At 44.6% G+C, this 20325-nt stretch overlaps 1 protein-coding gene across 1 annotated transcript; it reads right to left on the bottom strand.

The window, feature by feature from the left end:
• Positions 1-539: 539 nt before the first annotated feature.
• On the bottom strand, positions 540-16312 carry HMGCS2 (3-hydroxy-3-methylglutaryl-CoA synthase 2). The gene is made up of 10 exons (XM_045896840.3): positions 16076-16312; positions 11550-12004; positions 9896-10021; positions 9377-9541; positions 7857-8022; positions 6082-6252; positions 4969-5075; positions 4226-4351; positions 2734-2845; positions 540-882 (listed from the first exon to the last, which is right to left on the bottom strand). Exons 1-9 carry the CDS (start codon positions 16177-16179, stop codon positions 2739-2741), a joined length of 1527 nt encoding a protein of 508 aa, XP_045752796.1. The 5' UTR covers positions 16180-16312; the 3' UTR covers positions 540-882; positions 2734-2738.
• Positions 16313-20325: the final 4013 nt, after the last annotated feature.

The raw sequence follows: 20325 nt of genomic DNA, 5'->3' as shown, positions 1-20325 counted from the left end.
AGGGAGACAAATCAATCTCTAGCAGAAGAATTCCCTGCTAGGTATCAAAACTCTCATTTTTGGCTGGAGGAGTCAAAAGCATGCTGCATTAACCTCTGCCTTGTGTCTATTTGCCCAGAGAACACTGGCAAGGCCTGACCAAGGAGCTGTGGCTGCCCTTGAGGGTATTTCTGGCCCGGTCTACAGGTGGCGTCTCTAGATCAGGGAAGGGAGCTGGGCACAGAGGCTGTGTGTCCCCAACTTTGTTCCCCTGTGCTTCTTGGAGAATGGAATGGGATGGGGGAGGGGTGTGTGAGGTGAGCGCTCAGTGGTTTTACAGCGGTGGGGGCAGGTGGGGGGTCAGGAAGAGTGGGGCCCTCAGAGCCAGGGGGTCCGGCAGGCTCTTCGGCATGTCAGCTGTGCGTGGTTGGTGCTCCGGTTTCCAAGCAATACAACGAGGGATTGCCTCCTTCTCTAACTGTTGCATTGTGTTATATGGGTTTAATACCTGCTACAACATCTAGAAATTGACCAAAAACCTTAAGAAAGGGATAGAGATATAACAGCACAAAAATCTAATAATGATAATAATGACCACAAGGGAACAGGATAGGCAAAGTTATCTGGATTTTTTTTCCCAGTTCCGGAGGGCAGTGATTCTGGGCTAGGCCTTCTTTGCATCCGCTTTTCCAGAGAAGACCCCTGCGCCACCATTAGCCCAGGACAGTGACTGCAGCTGAGAAAAGCAGGAAGGACCACTAAGGATGGCCCCTCACTCTCCAAGGCCGCTGCTTCTGGGGACTACGGTGTCCAATCCAATCCATTTCCATCTAAAAATGGGCTTTTTAAAATACGATCCATGAGCAGAAACTCTGCTAGTGTAGATTTCCCAGGAACCATGGTCTGTAGAATTTGAAGAGACAAAAGAAGGACATTCAGTGTAAGTCTCATCCTGGGCATCCCTCTGCCCTTGCTCCCAGTACCTGTGTCTTGTCTGAGGTAAGGCTGTACGGAGGGGCTCTCCTGCCTGCATCATGAGGTCTGGGGGGCTCCGCTGCCTGCCCAGCTCCATGCCTGGACACCTGAGCCACCTGTGCCCAATGCCACAGGAGCCAAGGGAGGTGGGCAGGGGCCCCGTGACACAATCTGCTTGACAGAAGAGCAGGCTGGACAGGCTGGACAGTGAAGAGATAGCTCCACAGAGTGCCACGCTGACAGAAAACCTTTCATTCACTTAAAATTTCATTGTTGTGGGTTCCTTGCTCATGTGAGCTATCAGGATGAGACAGGACAGGAGCCCCAGCTTTCCTCCTCTGAGGTACGATGCTTGTGGACCATGAGAGGGAGGGAGCCTGATTTGGAAACTCTCCCTTGAAAATCCCAAATTTCTCTCTGTCTGTCACTCTTTCTCTCTTCTTCTGATGACTGAATAGCTTGACACATCTAATTGCTTCCTCTTTGCCATTGACTTGCCCTTAAGAATCCTATTTCAAGCAAGCGAACAAACGACTCTGGGGCAGTGTCCAAGTCTGTGGCCCTGGGTGCTGAGCTTGCAGTCCAACCACACCTGCAGCCCCGGCCGGTCAAGCCCCTTGTCCACCATGCTGAGCACCTAACATCCCAGCAGAGGAGGCCAAGCACTGTGAACTGAGGGCTTCCCGCATATCCTGTGGTTTTCCTGCTTTATCTGGGTATCTCCCTTACCCATGGACTTCCTCCTCTTCCCTGGCTCCACATCCCGCCCTTGGCAAACCTTCTACCCTTCATCTACCAAAGGAGGGAAATAATACACACACACACACACACACACACACACATAAAGGAAGTATTTGGGGACTGTATTTGTTGAGATTTATGGATTGTTGAAGAAATGGCTTCTCACTCCTCCATTCTGCTTATTTTAGCAACTTGGAAGATAAACTGAAGTCCATGAACTATAAGATTCTGATTCTTTTTTTTTTTTTAAGATGTTATTTATTTATTTGACAGAGAGAGAAAGCACACAAGCAGGGGAGAGTGGCTGAGGGAAAGGGAGAAGCAGACTCCCAGCCAAGCAAGGAGCCTGACACAGGGCTCAATCCCAGGACCCTGGGATCAGGACCTGAGCCGAAGGCAGACGCCCAACGACTGAGCCACCCAGGTGCCCCTGAGTCTCCTGAATACTTGATTCTCCTTTAAAAAGAACCCCAAGAAGTCTTCCATCTCCCCCTCAGGCCGTCAGTCCTCTGGCAAGAAACCCTTCTCTCCTCCCCCTGCCCCCCATCACTGACTTTCCAAACCTCACTGCTATTCCCCAGGAGGAACCACCTGGCGAGGCTCCCTCCTGCCAAGGCTTCTGGCTCCAACAGAATCCCCAACACCGTGTTTCTTCATGAATCTGTAGATATCTTTTCTGAAGCCACTCATCTTTGTTCCTACCCTCCCCCCCTTTGGAGGAATGGGTTCTGTAGGTTCCCCTCACAGCTGCCAATTTGGTTTCTATCATGTTTCTAGGGAAGCTTCCTCTCCCCGGCAGATCAGGTAAACAAGTTGACTTATTTTCACATTCCAGAGTTAAAAACGTGCCCCTCCACCAGCTTTTGTCTTTCCTGGGCAAAGAGCCCCACCAGTTCTGGGTGGTCCTCATGGTACAAACTCCCCACCCCCGATCACTTCGGATCTATAGACCCTGTCTGGCCTGGGTACACTATCGGAACTGCATCTGTTACCTGGAGGACAAACTTGATGCCACCCACCCTGCAAAACGTCACTTACCACCTTTAGACTGGTCGCCGGGCGTACTTGCGGCGATATAGCTCATCCACTCGCTCTAGGTACCACGTGCCGGGGAAAAGACTGCTCGTGTCGCCAGGTGGTGAGAAATTCACTGTGGAATGAGAAGAGGCAATACTTACAAAGGGGTTAGGGAAAAGAAAAGAGTGCCAGGGATGCCTTCACCATGAAGCTCTCCTGGCTGTGAGGCCACCTGTCCCATCCCCAGCAGAGCCCTGGACCAGCCCAAGAACCAGAAGCAGCCATCTTGGATCTAGTACATAAGCCTTGGCTACGAGAAATTTTACTATAGGAGTATGACGTTTTCCTACAGTAAATGTGACCTTCCTTTCTTGAAGTCCTCATCATGTCCTCTTGCCAATGGTACTTGGCTTGAGGTATGTATACATCAGAGCTTCCTGTCTTCTAATAGACACTTCCTTCCTAGCCCTAAGTTCTCTGGCTCAGATTCATTGTAGTATTTCTGTTCTTTGTCCATCAATGTTTATCTCAGAAGTCCTATTTTTATTTTAATTGTTTTTCCTCTTTACCCTAAGGTGTCCCTGTTCCAGAGGAGATGGATGACTACTAGACCTAGGTTTTCTGGAACATTCCCAGTTCCGTGTATTCTGTCTCCCTTTCAGACCACACTGCAAGCCATGTGTCCCAAGTCTTGCTTGAGAAAATAACTTTTGTTTGGTATTGGTTTTAAAACCACCATCTCGTCTCTCCAGTCATAACTTCAGCTTTTGTCTCCTTTTCCTTTGTTGCTTTTTGGGGCAATATTTTTTTTAAGATTTTATTTATTTATGAGAGAGAGAGAGAGCACCAGCAGAGGAGAGGCAGAGGGAAAAGTAGGCTCCCCTGCTGAGCAGGGAGCCCAATACGGGACTCGATCCCAGGACTCTGGGATCACGACCTGAGCCGAAGGCAGATACTTAACCCACTGAGCCACCCAGGCCCCTCATTGGGCAATATTTTGTTTTTGTGTTCGGTAGGGAAAGGGGGCAGGTGGGCTGTCGATAACTTTTTATGTACATTAACTCATTTAATCGCTTTTGGCAATCTTGCAAAGCTGGTATGATTTTAGAAATAAGACAACTGAGAAAACGTTAATAATTTTCCCAAAGATAAAGAGTTACTGAGTGTCACAGGTTGGTTTAGATTTGAATATCTAGCTCCAAAGTCTGGGCTCTTTCCATTGTTGCATAGAGAGCAGTTTTCAAGACCACAGGTCTGATGTCCTTGGGACTGCATTGTCCAGTATCCTGTTTTGAGTGGTTAGCTACAATCTATACTGGGAAGCTACATGCTGCTTCCCACCTCTTCTCCACTCTGCCTTCTGCTTCCCCACCCAATTCTTGCCCCTTTGGACCTAACAGATTTTCTCCCAATCATATCTCATAGATGTCTTTGCCCTGGCCCACTGTAGTCCAGACTTCTGATGAATCCCTGGCTCTCTTTCCTTCTCCTCTCTTCTCGTCCTTTTTCTTACCCTTATGGTAGAATTGTTCTCTTTGGTCCATTATTTCTGTGAACTCCTGAGGAGACATACGCTTCCGGGAGGCAAGGCGTTGTGGCAGGTCTGACATACTAGACACCAGCTTCTCCAGGGGGGATCCTGGGAAACCCAAAGGCAAGATTGTTAAATCTACTTGACTGTCATTATCATTGCTACCAATTGCGAGTCCGATAGAGAGCCAGGTTCTGTGGGGGCTCGAACCCTGGAGGAAGAAGGTACTGTGTGTGGCTTGGAATGTCGAGAAATGATAGAGGTCAGCAAACGTAATGTTAGCGAAACCGACTGGCAGACACACTCTTTTAGTCAAGGAATGTCCCACAGAGTGCTTAGGTGCGTACCCTTGATCATATCTGACATAAAATAATCAACAGACATTTATTGAAAATTTCAAATCCATCAACTTCCCTTTAACCAGTTGTAACCAAAGGGCCATTAACTCCCTCCTCCCTGGACTTTTTGCTGGAACAACCTGACTGGTTTCCCACTTCCACCTTTGTTTCTCTTCAATCTAGTTTCAAGTAGTAGCCAGGCAAATGCTTCAACTCCATAAATTAGACAAACTGACTCCATTGCTTAAATCCCTTCAGGGAGTTCCTTTGTTCTTAATCACAACATAATTCTGTCCAGATGGGAGCCTCAGTAGTGGTGAGGCAGATAGTGGTTTCTTTTACCCAATGAATCTTACCAGAAGTGCCTGATAGAAAGACAGGACTCACCTGGAGAAGCATCCTTAGATGCTCGAAACGAAAAAAAACTTGCTGCCAAGCCAGAGCCATAAGAGAAGGCCCCAATCCTGGAGCCAGCCAAGTCCTGGGCGGAGTACCTGTGGGGAAAGAAACCCAAGAAGCACATTGGCATTATAGTCTGCCCTTCAAATAAACCACCAACCTATCGCCCCAATCTAGTCAACCTCTTGCAAGTAGGAATGGGCTCCAGGCACTCTGCACAAAGAGGGGCTTTTGGGAGACCCTGGGGATAGACCTAGAAAGAAGAAAACTTGCCAGGAGGAGAGTGGCTAAAATCCAAGATACAGAAGGCACATTGAACATAACAGAATTTGGGGTATAAAAGGAGCTTCTCGCCACCGATGAGGACAAGATGAATTCAGTAAACTCTGAAGTTTGGAGGTCAGACCACTTCAAGGCTTCCATGTTTTCTGGTAATGTTTCAGCAGTTTTACCTTTTTTTATCATCCCCTCATCAGTAATCATTTGTTGAGTTCATATATATATCTCTTATGTTATGCGCAGGTACTATAGTACAAATATTTCCTTACAAAACCCAGAAAATAGAATATCAATAGAAATAACAACTAGTATCTGAGTGCTTGCTGAGCACTAGTGTTTTAATTCCTTTACACATTTAACACTCATCAAAACGCTAGAAGGTAGGTATTGTTAGTGCATACGTTTTATAGATGGGGAAAGTGAAGCACATAGAGGTTAGGCATTTTTCCAAGAGCAAAGCTAGTAAGTGGTATTTAAACCTGGGTTGTGGATTCTAAAGCTAGACTCTCTTAACCACCATGCTTTACTAAGGACAGAGATTTCAAATGGATGAGATAAAAATATGCATCAAAGTTCTATTGTGTGCTTGCTACATCCAAGCAGATATTACACATTCCTTGACATCATACATCGTCACTTTGGAGACCATTGTTTAATAATGATGGTAAATCTGCCTATACATGTACCTTTGAAACAAGTTTCTTTCATTATCTTTCCTTCCTTAAAAATTTCTGAACCGGAAGAGGAACCAAATTTGGTTGACCCCTCCAACCACAACCATGGGGTGGAGGGGTAGAAGGTGGGGCTAGGTGCAGTACTCACTGGGACAGAAGGGAGGCCAGACACCCATATAGGGATGAGGTGTACGTATTCCCGTTGTGAGTGGAGAGGTAAAGGGAGGCCTTGGTTTTCTTGTTGAACATGTCCAGGGAGGCCTTTTGAAGTGCTTTATCCATGTCCTTGTTGGTGTAGGTTTCTTCCAGCGTTAGCCCCCTGGAGGCAGCCAGAGACACAAGCCAGGTGAGAGACCACAGAAGGGGAGGGAGGCAAAAGGGGAAAAAGTAACAGCTTCTGGAGAGACTTTTAGGCACATGTTTTTATTACAAAATATTTGGAAATACAGACCAGCACAAACAATGTCACTAACAGTCCTACCATTCAGAGAGAGCCCTTAGGTCAATTTTTCTTGTGGAATCCATCCCTGCTTTCATAAGGTTAACTAGAAAATAAAATCATGCTCTATATTCTCTTCAACATGCTTCCCTAACTAATTTTCTCTATGACATTAAATCATCTTCTCTAGCAATATTTTTAAAGGCTGCACGATTGACCATGAAACGATGTGCCCTACTTGAACCAATTTCCCCATTCCTGTCCTTACCAGTTAAAACTCTTCATGTTCCCTCACACACGTGGATTTGCTGAACCAAAAAGTGTGCACATCTTTAAGGCCTTTGTTTTGTGTTTTCCTATTTCTCCCCAAAGCCCTTGTGTCAATTTACACATCCACTGTTGTCCTTTTTCACAGAGCCTCATCAACTCTGAGTATTCTAATTTTTAAAAAGGCTATGTAAGGAAAATGGTAACTTGTTTAAATTTGTTACTAATGAGCAAGCACATTTGAAAATGGGATCATGTGCATTTCTTCTTTGAGGAAATTTCTGGTGCATATCTTTTGCTCATTTTTCTATTAGGGTGTTTATTTTATTATTGGTGAGACCTCCATATATTAAAGATATTAAACTATTATCTTTGGTATATGTTAGAATTTTCTTTCATGGGGTAGGTCTTGTAAGTAGTGTTTGTGCTCATTTTGATGTTTTAGTTAGTGGCAGGGTTAGTAATAGTTAGTAGTGGGGGCAGATGTTGGTAGAATATTCCAAAACTTGAACTAAACAGCTACCAAGAAGAAAAGGGAATATTTTCTTCCCAGTGGGAACTGTGTATTGAAGATTCTTTTTTCTAAATGTCTTGGAGTAATGCATCAATAAACAGATTCTTCTAAGGTGGGGAGCTGGACTATCTCCATTTTGTAGATGGGGGAAATTAAGGCAATAGGCCAGACATTAATTCAACAATGGCAAGTGAGAAAGAGGCTTGATGCTCCCAAGTTGCCATCCTGTACTGTGATTATTTGCTTCTAGGTGTTTCTGTCCATATAGACTGTAAGATCCTTTTTTTTTTTTTTTAGACTGTAAGATCCTTGAGGCAGGGATCATGGAGTCACATTTATTTTGGTGTCCCTGGAGTTTAGTATGATGCCTGACATACAGTTGATGTTCATAAAATGTTTACCAACTGGATGATTTAGCCACACTCCCTTTCCCCTTTTTCTTATTCTCTGAAGCTTCTGATAGCCAGCCACTTGATCTAGAGGTGCTGGCAAACTCCCTGTGCTCCCTGAGATAAAAGGTGGGGGCCCCTATGTAGACCATAACCCAATAAGTCATGTATAGACTTGGTGTCATTTCTGTTGTGTTGGAGAATTGTCCTTTTCTCACCCCCAGGGTTGGCTGGTGGTACAGACTCAAGGAGTGAGGAACCCTCCTCCTTCCTCAGCCCTCACGAGCCTCTAGGTTTTCCCGAAGAGGACCCACCTGAAGGCCTCTAGCCCCTCATAGAGGGGGGTCCGCGTGTGGTTGCTGTCTGACAGGAAGTCACTGAACATCAGGCGAGCCAGGGATTTCTGGACCATCTTGCAGAAGGGTGTGTGAAAGATCATAAACTGCAAATCATCAAGAGTGAAAGGCCGATCGATGCCAGCTGGAAGAGGAAGTGTGAAAGCGAGGAGGTGCCATGGCAGATGAGCCATTTAGACCTACACTCCAAGACCTAAGTATTCTGAGTGACTTGAGGCATCCCAGAAAACCAGCTCCTACCTCCAGCAAACACATGAAAGTTTTATTCATTCACTTTACAAGGATTTTACTAAGCACTCTACTTATAAAGAAAGAAAGGAAAGAAACAAACATTTTCTTCCTGTCTACTATTGCCAACATTTATGACAGATAATTCTTCCAAATCAAACTGGTGTTGTGTTACTTTCTCTATTTTTCAGGGGAGGAAACAGAGTCTCTAAAATATGAAGCTAGGTCATGTGTCCAAGGCTACCCAGCTTGTAAATGGCTGGCTTTGGATTTAGGTTCTGATGTCTCTGACTCTATAGACACCCTAGACTGTCTCTTAGTGCTGAGAACCAAAGCAGCACCAATCAAATTCCGCATGAGGTTACGGAGCAAAATTAGAATGCAGACAGAACACAGAGCTGGTGAGAGCAATTAACCAATAGCAAATTTACAGGGCATGGAAGGTAGAGAAGTCCAAGTCCAATGCTTACCCGTATGGGCCAGCAGTGGTGAGTGGCATCCCTCTCAGCACAGTGGAAAGGGGCAAGAAGTGTCTCCTAAGGCCACCCCTAAAGCATCCATGCTCTGGGACCTTCCACACGTGCCTTTTCTCACACTGGAAACTGCCTATCACAGATGTCCGTCTGGCCATGGTTAAGCAGGTAAAAGCCCTTTTATTTTTTTAAAGTAGATCACTCTGTACTTTATTAAAATAACGTTTGTTTCCTTTCTGATTATGAAAGCAGTACATATTTTCTTAGCGGGAGAACTCAGAAACTAAAGGTGAAAATAAAATTAACTTGTAACATTACCATCCAAAGAAAAATCACTAACACTTTAGTATACTGAAAATAGAGATAAGATTTTTCAACATCGACCAGACTTTAAAAGGTAGCAAACTACAAAAGGTGAGTCAAATCACTCCTGACTTCAACAGAAACAAATCCTAGCCCCAGTAGGATGTGGTTACTCTCACTCACCACAGTACCTCCCCAGGCGGCTGATACCCACTGGTTTCCTACTGGTGGCTTTGGTCCTAGATTGCTTATTTTCTTTCATTTAGCTCAAATTGGAGGCAGCCTCATACTTGCATTGGAAGCTTCCACATGGACTTTAGCATAGATCCATGGAAGGGTGTAAGAGGAAGCGGACATGAAGCAATTCTTTTGAGATCATTTTTGAAGGAGAGAAGAAATCTTGTCTTAAGCTTTTAGGACCACCTCTTGGTCCTAGAAATAGAGTCCCCACTTTCTGCCTTCTGAGCCCCATACCTTGTTTCCACTGGTTCTGGATTTTTTGACGGTATAATGTGTAACATCTGTCCAAGGCCCGTAGGTAGCACTGGATGGAGAGCTTGCCATCCACTATTGGGTACTCTGTAGCCGCATCTGGTTTGTAGAAGTCGTATACGTTCTCCATGTGGGTTCCTCTAAGCCCTGGCAAGGCACAAGGAGAGATTCAGGGATGGTATGATGCAGCCCCCATGGAGCAGGGATGATGGGGAGGCATGTACTAACAGTTTCCTGGTTTTTCTCTGTCTGAGCCCACTCAACATCCCTCCCATGTTCAAAGGGAGTTGAATAGATGGTTGCTCTTATATAAATGAGATTTATATTTCCCTTTCCATACCTATATGGCCTTAACAAAATCTGGAATAGGTGCCAAAAGTCTCAAAGGAGAACCTTTCTCCTTATACCCAATTATCTTCTTTCATCTTCTTTTGGGATTGGGAGCTACGCATTTGCTCTGAACAGTCTCTTGGTACCACATTTCCACAGTTTACCACAGACCTCTCTCGAGGGCCAGAGGGGCCTTGGGCCCAACCAGCATGGCCACAGCTCCGGCCCCACCTGTGGGGCGAGCGTTACCACTGGGATAGACTGCAATATCTCCGCAGACCACCATTGCATAGCGACCTGTAATGAGAGACAAGAAGTAATTATCTCTACTTGAGATCACTACCCAAATCTCAAGTAGACTGAGTGCTTCCTGTGAACCAGGCACAATTTTAGGTACTAAAGATAGACCAGTGAACAAAACAAAAATCCCTTCCCTCACGATTAGCCTATATATCAGGTAGAGTTATTCCCTCTTTATGGACAAAGAAATGGAGGCCCAAAGAACTTAAGTCACTTGGCTTAAGCCACACAGCTAATAGATGGTAAGATAAAGATTCAAAGTCAGGATTCCAACACAAATTCATGGAAACCCAAGAACCTTCTTTTAAGAATTGTAACAACTCCAACAAAAAAGTATTGTTTTATATATATATACATATATATGTATATATATATATATATTTTACAGATATATATAGTTTGGAAACTATAGAAAAGTATTTAGAAGCTGTCAAAGAAAAGATTAGTAAATTTGACTATCCAAAAATTCAAACTTTTTATCAGAAACAAACTCAGACAAACTGGGGAAGTATTTACAATACTTACAACCAACAAAAAGCTATTTTCCTTCATTTATAAAAGTCTCATTAAAAAAAACCCCAAGGTATGTAATGAGAAAATAGCCAGTGAACATCCTAAAAAATACTGAAGCTTTCTTATAATGAAAAAAGAGACAAATCCTTATTTTTCCTTATTAAATTGACAAAGATTAGAAAGCTTGATAATATGTATTATAGGAATGTACTTTAGTACAACATCTTGAAGAACAATTTGGCACGTTCTTTTTTTTAAGATTTTTATTTATTTATTTGAGAGAGAGAGAGCGAGCATGAGCAAGGGGGAGGGGCAGAGGGAGAAGTAGACTCCCCACTGATCAGGGATCCCAACATGGGGCTCGATCCCAGGACCCTTGCCCTCTGCTCCTCCCCCCTTAAAATAAAAAAAATAAAAAATAAATAAATAATAAAATAAAATCTTTTAAAAAATATGTTAAGCAAAAAAAACCAATTTCCTAGTAGTCAGGCAAGGGAGTAAGAGAATAAACACTCTGTGTAATAGTGTATCTTGTGATTCTTGTTTTGTTTTGTTTTGTTTTTTTATCCTGTGATTCTTTGGGTCTATTTCTACCAGGATGTTTCCCCCTTAATACCTAAACTTGTTTAACTCTGTCTCTCAGAGACTTACGAGAAACTTAATGAGAAATAGGAATAGATTGGATTTGGTTTTGTGTCCCACCCCTGCCACACACGGTGTGTGAGATACCAGATCCTCCATTTTCTCACCTCTAGATCAGGAGTAACACCCACTTCCTAGGCTGTTGGAAGGACTGAATGAATGGCTATGTGAACGTGCTACCTAATGAACAGCATGAAGTTATACAAGTCTAAGTGGTCATCAGCATGGTGGCTGTTGACGATAGCAGCAGCTGTGTGAATAAGTTGTCCTGCCCTCTCTGACGAAATCACTGGGGAAATGGAGAAACAAAACTGAGGATTCAGCCTCTAACCCAGTTCCTTTCTTGCGTAAGGTCTCGGGAAGCACATACCATCCCAGGAGCTGGACTCCACCCAGTTGGCAGCATGGAAGAGGGAGGCAGTGCCCCCGTAGCAGGCATTGGTGGTATCTATGCCCTCAATGTCAGTGTTGCCTGAATCCTGGAAGAGCTCCATGAGCACTGTTTTGACAGCCTTGGACTTGTCAATGATGGTCTCAGTGCCCACTTCCAGCCATCCCACAGAGTCCCACGGGAGCTGCGTGCGCTCCATCAGCCGCTGCACCACCGTCAGGCACAGGGAGTTGACGTCCTCCTGGACTGAGCAGAAGCCCATATGGGTTTGGCCCAAGCCCACCGTGTACCTCCCTGCTTCTACATTGTTATACTTCTCCAGGTCTGTTTGGTCCACATACTGGGCTGGGAAATAGACCTCCAGGGCAAGGATGCCCACATCCTTTGGCCAAGTATCTGTTTTGGCCAAGGGGACAGCAGGGATGGTAGAAAACCTGTAATGGAGATAACAATCAAAATCCTCTTAATGGTCTCCAGCCAGTCGCCTCAAAATACTATACAGCAATCATCTCATTCATTTTTCATATATTTTGAAGCTATATTATCAGATGAATACAAATGTAAGGGTTATCGTTCTGTTGAATTAACCTTTTTCCTTATTAAATGTCCCTCTTTAATTCATCTTTGTGATATTCCTGCCACAAAATCTACTTTTCCTGATGTTAAGAAAGCTGCCTGAGTTTTTTTTATTACTGTTTGCATGGTATATCTTTTGCTGTCCTTTTATACTTTTAACCTCTCAGGGTCTTTATATTTAACACACATCTCTTCTAAACAGCACATAGTTGGGTCTTGTTTGTTTTTTAATAAGTCTTACAATATTGGTGCTTTAATTGGAGTAACTAGTCCAATTATATTTATTCTAGTGACTAATACAGATGGGATTAAATCTACTATCTCACTCTTTATTTCCTTTGTCTCTCTCTCTTTTTTTTTAAGGTTTTATTTATTTGACAGAGAGAGACACAGGGAGAGAGGGAACACAAGCAGGGGGAGTGGGAGAGGGAGAAGCAGGCTTCCCAAGGAGCAGGGAGCCTGATGCAGGGCTCGATCCCAGGACCCTGGGATCATGACCTGAGCCGAAAGCAGACGCTTAACTACTGAGCCACCCTTGTCTCATATATCCTTTGTTTCTTTATTTCTTCTTTCCTGCATTCTTTTGGATTAAGCAAGTACTTATTATTCCATTTTATCTCCTCTTTTTCTTTTAGTAATGACCTCGGAAATTACCATATGCATGCTTGGTTTATTGTAATCTAACTTACATTCATACTTCTACTATTTTCTAAACAGTGAAAAACCATACTTTAACTCCCTTTATCTTCTCCATCCCTTTGAACTATTATTGTCATACGATTTACACATGTTATAAACCTCATAGGACATAACTTTAAAAATCTCATTCAGTTTTAAAGTGGCCTTCTCATTATACCCTTTCTACTTGTTTCTTTTTACTACACAAGAACACACCTATTGTTTTTCTACTTTTTAAGGAAGCTTCCTGCTTGATTCTATCCTCTCTGCTTTTTCTGATTGGGCCTCTGAATATTTATGGAACACATCCTACATAGTGCTGGGTTCCAGATGCACAGTAGTGAAGAAGGCATCCTTTGTTCCCATCAAGAGAGCATGGTCTAATGGAAGAGGCAGACATTTCACAGCTAAATACATAGTATAACAAGCAAAGGCTGGGAGAATACAGAGGACAGGGGGAACAATTCTAAATGGGAGCAGAGAGAAAATGGGGAAGGGGTCAGTGGAAGAGGGAAAAGATAATCTGTTTCTTTCCTGGACCTACCCACCTCTCTTCAATCCTGACTCCTAATATCCCTGGTGAAATTCTGGAGTTTCTCCTTCCAGCTACAGGTACAGAAATCACCAAGTCCACCTCCATCTGTTCCCACATGAAAGTACCTGAAATCTGGTTACTTTAGTGATATTCTTCATTTTGCAGATGGTGAAATCAAGGCATGCATTGGTGAAGTGTTGTGCTCAGAGTACCTTCATGGTTACTCATGTGTCAGAAATATCCTGTCCTTTCACCACCTTGAGTGCCACCAAGGCACTCATGAGTGCCACCAGAGTCCTTTGACTTATATCTGGCTATAGAATTCCTGACCATGGTGAGTGACAGGATGGCTCCACAGGCTTATGCATTTAGCTCTACGCCACAGGAACTATAGCTCAGATTGAGTGTGTCTGTCAATCATCCTGAAGATTCTGGGCTTCTGGCAAACCCCAGTTCTCCCATCAGAAAGGTCACTTTGAAGTACTGTGAGGCAAAGTGGATCACAAGATCATCAGACAATGAGGCAAAGTATAAATGTTCATATCTGATAAGAGAGTTTTGGAATTTAGTTATCTGCCCTATTTATTTGGTGTTCCCTAAATAATTGGAGTTTGTACTCTCAAATATTTGTGGAGAATCTTTCCCAGTATATAGGAGCTAATGGTTAGCCAGCAGTGGTCCTTCACTTGGCTGGTTTTCCCCTCAGCCTCATTCTCATTCTGCCTTCTCTGAGCTCCCTCCCTTCCTCTCTTTCCAGCTGGAAATCCAAGCTTTCAAGGAGAGGTTCCAAGATTCAGCCACTTGGTAACTTTTGTAACTATCTTAGCAGGGGGCTATTTTCTGGAAATGGATTCCAGAACCTTGAAGAAAATTTAGCATGTAGAGGCTTCCAGAAAGATCAGACCACTGGAGTTAAGAGTGCCCTTCTTATCTTGTATATTTTCTCTAGAGAATAATCACTTTATTTAATTTAAAATTGGTTTTGTTCTGAGGTTGCTTGATTTAAGAATATGCTTTTCTTTCTTTATTCCATCTCTCCTCCTTCTCTTGTGTTTCAAAATTCACAATTACATGCCAGGCACTGTGTTAGTGAGAGGCTGCCGAGGTGGAGAGGGTAGACAAAGAAAAGAGGAGGCCTAGGTTCTTGATGACTTCTTTGACCAGTGGGAGGAATAAACGAGCACATACATGCATACCCCAACTGAGAGTCAGAATGGGATAAGGGCCTCAAGAGGGATATAGCAAAATCCCACTGGAGTTTGGAGGAAGCAGAGATTTCCTGTGGGTGGTAGGCTCAGTAAAGTCTTCATGGAAGAGACTACATTTGAGGTCAACTTTGATGGATGAGTGGCACTTCTGCTGATGAAGAACTGGAGGCGAGTGGATGGGGTGGCGGTCACAGTGGGAGATGACTAAGCAAGTAAGGGCACCTGGTAGAGCGGGGATTAGGGATGCAGCACATGAGAAAAGCAACTGGGGACCGCCAAGGGGAGGGCACCCCTCTTTATTAACCAGCGGTGAAGCATAAGCTGAGGTGGGAGTAGTTCTTGGGTTGGATTTAGAGTTGTGCATGTTGCAGTAGAGGGGACAGACATACAGAGAAAGAGAGACTCATAAGAAAGATCCTTAATACTCTTTCAGGCCACGGAAAATGGGATGAGCTGTGAGTACCCTGGAAAAGGGAAATGTGTGAACCAAGGATGCCAGAAGAAGGGACAGGTTGGATGAGTTCTGAGGTTTGTCTCTTGCTGGGCAGCCCGCCGTTGCTCACTGAAACAAGCGAACCCATGTCAATCCCTTCCTCACAGATACAAGAACAGGTTAAATGTTGAGCTGGGACATTTGGCCTGTCTAAAGAGGGTGAAGGAGGGTATGGACAATGGCAGAGAGTCAGGAAGAAAATAAGAAGGCTAAGGAGCATCGTCCCCTACTCCACACATTCATGCGGCCAGGTCCCTGGATGCCAGGTAAGGGAAGACACTGGGTCAAAGTCGTTTTTCTCAGTATTCATGGAAGGCAGTGTGGAAGTGGGAGGAGTGGGCTAGTCCTACAGTGCAGCGGATCCCAAGGCCCTAGCTATAGCTATTACCGTCGGTGTTGGCAGGCTCCAAGCACGTGGGCCAAACTGGGGAGTGTTTAGAAATAAAAGGCACACGTGCGTGTTTCTGTGTACAGTGCATTGCACACAGACATATACTCTTATTTTAACATCCCATCTCCCCCTTCCATGAAATCAGAGGGCAGAGAAACATGCTTCTGATCCCCAGTCCATTTGGAATCTTGCCGCAATGACTTGAAGCAGCTGGTTTGACTAACACCGCAGCTGGCACAGAATGCTCCAGGTCTTGGCAGGAGCTGGGGGTAAAAGGGTGAATGGTGGTGCAAAGGAGAATGCCGGGGGCCCTGGTACTGATATTTCCACTGCTTCATGCAGCTGGGGCAGTGAAAGATGTCATCGTCTACGACCAGCGGGTATCAGAGGTTGGGGATCCTGGAACTCTGTAGCTGAGAGGGACCATCTGTTTAGAGAGGTGGTAACTGAGACCCTAACAGGTTAACTTGCTTATCTATGGCTGTGCACAAGCCTTGCCTACTTTTCCCTGGGATTCTAGTGAGCTTTTCCTTATGGCAGACCCTCTACCTATCTGTCTTTTACTGGTTCAATGACACTTCTCAAAGAGTGGCCTGCACAGTCCCTGGGAACAACGTGACTCACCTTTGGCGGGCTGCTGGAAGAAGGCTAGCAGGTGAGGCGAAGGCTTCCTGCATTGCTGTCTTCACTTGCAAGACCCGCTTCACTGAAGTCAACAGCCGTTGCATTTCCAGAGGAACAGGCACGAAACCAACAGTTCACGGTCCTTGGGAGAGTTGCCCAGCTGTGCCCCGTTGGGCTTTATAGAACTCTGAGACTCCTGCCTCTGGAAGCCCCGCCCCTGCTTATCAAGGCTCAGATGGCTTTTAAAACTAGACCAAAGGTCTCACTCAGAACATGGGCAAGTCGAGGGAAAACATCATCTCTCCAACTTGTACACAGCTGCCCTGATCCTGGGCAGGTGTGGGAATGGATGGCTCTGATTTCTCCTTTCTCAGGCTCTTGTAGCAGCCTCACTTATGGCCAGGCAGCTCAGGGGGCTATGATGTTCCTTGTTGTCATACATCCTGGGGTAACCCCATTTGGCCTGTCGTGGACCCTGGCTCCTCATCTGGGTTACTCTTGCTTGCTCTTCCAGAATGCTCTCTGTGGAGTTAGCTGTTATTATTTTAATGTATCATGCACAATAAGGAACATCTTTCAAAACCGAAGAAGCAGTCTTTTAAGTACTTAGGAGTAGATACTGACACATAGGCAAAGGGCCAGGGGTAGAGAGAATGTAGAGCACACCATGCCTCTCCTCTCTTTACTGCCAGTCTTACACATGTATAGCTGTACACAACCTCCTAGTGAACTGTAGGAAGGCTGCAGGAGAAGTACAGGAGCCCCAAAGGGGTGATCAGGGCTCTCCTGAGGAGGAAAGGTCCACTTTACAGATGAGGCCAGTGATACGTAGTCAGATGACATGACTTTCCCAAAAACCTAAGGAACAGGTTGGGGACTCAACTGTGTCTCTTGCCTCTAGATTCTGGTCTTTCCACTCTACTCTTCTACTTCTTTATAAAAACGTTCTTGGGGCGCCTGGGTGGCTCAGTTGGTTAAGCGACTGCCTTCGGCTCAGGTCAAGATCCTGGAGTCCCAGGATCGAGTCCCGCATCGGGCTCCCTGATCAGCGGGGAGTCTGCTTCTCCCTCTGACCCTACCCCTCTCAAGCTCTCTCTTTCTCAAATAAATAAATAAAATCTTTAAAAAACAAAAACAAAAACAAAAACAAAAAACGTTCCTGCCATCTGATCTTTGAGTGAATTGCTCTCTCCACCTCTCTCTCACAACACTAATCATTCTCAATCTTTTATGAGGGTCATGCATTTATTCATTTGTTCACTCAGTAAAACTCCCCTGCCTAATGTGACTCTTTGGAAGGCATGGAGAAGAGCCAGAGTGGTTCTTGCTTTAGGGGAATCAGAGGTGACTTCATTTTCCTGCAGACAGAGACCTTCTAGGTTCCCCCAGAAGTCCAAGTCTCCTGGATCTTCCATCATGTTTAGGTTCTTGCCCCCATACACCTTGGTGCGTTACTTCTCTAACCCAGTCTCGCTCTGTCACCCATGCCCTACCACTGAGCCTTTTGCAAAGTTCTGTCATCAACTTAAAATTCTTTATTTCCAATTTCTTTTCTGAAAATGACCTTTGTTTCTTGCTCTGTCTCAATCTACAGCTTTCAAATTGTGGTTGGGTTCTTTGCCTGCCCCACAAAATCCACCCCCTGGCCACCAGTCCCCAAGATATACTTATAAGAACTCAGTATAAGGCACATGTCTTCTTTGCTCTGCATTGATATGCCAGAGTATTTTTCCTCTCCTTCCTCTCAAAAGCCCCACTCTCTTCAAGTCCATGCCATCACTCTGAGCCACCCAGTGCCCTTCATTCTTAATGTCAACTGACAGTCTTGCTCCACTCCCCTCGTTCATGAGGATTGAAGCACATGAATCACTGCTTTCTTTTCCACATCAATTCTCTCAACATTCATGAAGATGTTAATCTCCACATGGATAATTCCTCTATTTTAGCCTTTCACTTAAGTTTCCACTTCCATGATCTTGTCCTCCACGTGACTTTAGCATCCCACTCTACACTCATACTCTTGACCTTATCACTACAGTGTCTATACCACCTCCTAAACTTTAATTTATGCTGCTTAATTTCTAATAACCTCTATCTTTTCAGCTCACTTTAAAAGAACCCCCACCTTTTTCTCCCACTGGGACCACCATTGGCTCCTCCACTTTTTTGCCATTTATCATACCTCTAAATGATGTCTTTTCTCTCTTTATGCAGCTCAGATTACCCATAGTGCATCATCATAAAGAGTCTCTTGCACACACCTTGCCATGTATTCTCTCTGTCAGACTGGCCAAGCAAACCATTGACTTTGGTGAAAGCCACTCTTGGTCTACTCTGTGCCTATATCTGAGCAGCTAACCATGACGGAAGAGAAATGCAACACTGTACTGACTCATTAGCTTTTAATTTACAACCACACATTTCAAATGAACTCTTAGCATAGCCTGACAATTCTACTACATTTTCCTAGTCCATTGGCTCTTTAAGTCCCAACAGAGCCAATCATACTTTCTCTTCTCATACTTGCTCATTCTTAGCTGATTACTTTGACTCCAGTTTCACTAGAATATAGAAACAATCAGAAGAGAACTACCCATCTTTCTTTAGCAAATTCAGCAAATTGCCTGCCTTTATAGCCCACACTCTGCCTTTCCACTTCTTATCTAGAGGAACAGTCCTTGTTATATTTAAGGCCAAGGTCACCACTTGTGCACTGATTATATCACCTCTGGTCTACATAAGGACTGTGGCCCTGCAGTTATCCCCTCTCTTCCTTCTGATCAATTTCCCTTTCTACTAGGTTGTTCTTATAAGTGTATAATCCCATTTTAAAAAACTCCTTCTTGACCCTAAATGTCTTACTGAATGCGCCACCAAATCTATGCTCTACTCTATAGCAAAAGCCATTAAAAATATTTTCTGTTTTCAATGTTTTACATCCTTACCTCTCATTTTTGTTTTCTTCTTTTTGCTAGCACCGACTTTATTGATGCCTGAGACTCAGCTGCTACTGAAAATTGGGGAGCCAGAATCTCCCACGGGGAATGTGACCTGGTGCCCTCTCTTGGAGTGCCTCAGTGAGCCATGGGGATGGGATTGATGCTTCTAGGACCAGCAGCTGGCAAGAGGAGATGGCTCGGATACTAGCTCCCTCAATATGTGGTGTAGGACCACAGGCTCAGCAGCAGGGGCACATGGAACCTATGGGTCGCATTGGTGATGGTGAAAGTGACTTCCACACATGAATAGAAGCTCTCCTGCCTCCTCTTCTTCCTTGGTGTCAAAGGACAGCTTGTAGGTGCCTGCCTTCATTGGGCCTGGTGCCAGGAGACTTGGGCAGTGGGCATCCAAGTCCGTGTAGTTTTTCCTCAGCTTTGTCTACTACTGGTCATAGTCCGTGAACCTGGACAGATGGAGGCAGAGGCCCTGGACTGGGAGCCCTGAGACAGTGTCCAGCACATGCATGGTCAGTGGGCTGCTTACCAGCTCCATGCCTTTGCCCTGAGCCTTGGGAGAGGGACAAGAACAAGTGCGTGGGCCCCAGCCTTGTGTCCACATTGGCTTGGAGACAGCAGCCTTAGAGTAAACAGCCCTGGATTACAGAGTCCCCAACTGCCCCGGGACCCTGGAGGTGGTGGTGGTGGTGGGAGGGTCTCATTCTACCTTTAATCAATCCACTTAGGCTTTTGTCCCCAGCATCCCATGGAAGTTCCTTTTGTCAAGGTAATTAATGACTTCGTCATTGCCAAATCCAATGATTGGTTCTGAACCTTCAGCTTACTAGACCTCACAGGAGTATATGGCAAGGCTTCTCACTCCCTCTTTCCTGAAATACCCTTTTCATTTGCCTTATAGGACCTGACATTCCCATGTTTTTCTCCTTATCACCTACCACTCCTCCCTGCTGCTCTTCCTCTAAATGTTGGAATGCTCCAGATGGTTCCCATACACTCCTCATTTCACTGAAAAAATAGATGGAACTAATAGGAACATTAGGCTCAGAGACCAAAATATACAAATATTCACACAGGATTATGGACACATAATAGGCCATTTTGATAACATGGAAGAACAAAACCAGTCATCTAGTATAAACTTTATTTGGTATATACAACAAACCAGGCACTGTGCTAAGCACTGGGAATACAAGTGGAAAGATCAACCTTACTCCTTTCTGTTGTTGAAGTCAGCTTAAAATCACTATGTGTCAGGTACTATGCTAAGTACTTTTATGCATTGTCTCATTTGAT

Source organism: Mirounga angustirostris, unplaced genomic scaffold (genome assembly GCF_029215605.1).
Source record: "Mirounga angustirostris isolate CCGP_5_RB_7025 unplaced genomic scaffold, mMirAng1.0.hap1 SCAF_4, whole genome shotgun sequence".
NCBI classification, from domain to species: domain Eukaryota; kingdom Metazoa; phylum Chordata; class Mammalia; order Carnivora; family Phocidae; genus Mirounga; species Mirounga angustirostris.
This window is presented reverse-complemented; position numbering and strand designations above follow the sequence as displayed.

Bases quoted from the DNA above. Each gene is read 5' to 3' on its own strand.
- HMGCS2 (XM_045896840.3), bottom strand. From the start codon at position 16,179: ATGCAACGGCTGTTGACTTCAGTGAAGCGGGTCTTGCAAGTGAAGACA. The intron at 10,022-11,549 runs GTATGTGCTTCC...CTCTCATTACAG, and splicing joins GGAGTCCAGCTCCTGGGATG to GTCGCTATGCAATGGTGGTC. The intron at 6,253-7,856 runs GTGGGTCCTCTT...GGCTGCCTCCAG, and splicing joins GAGGGGCTAGAGGCCTTCAG to GGGGCTAACGCTGGAAGAAA.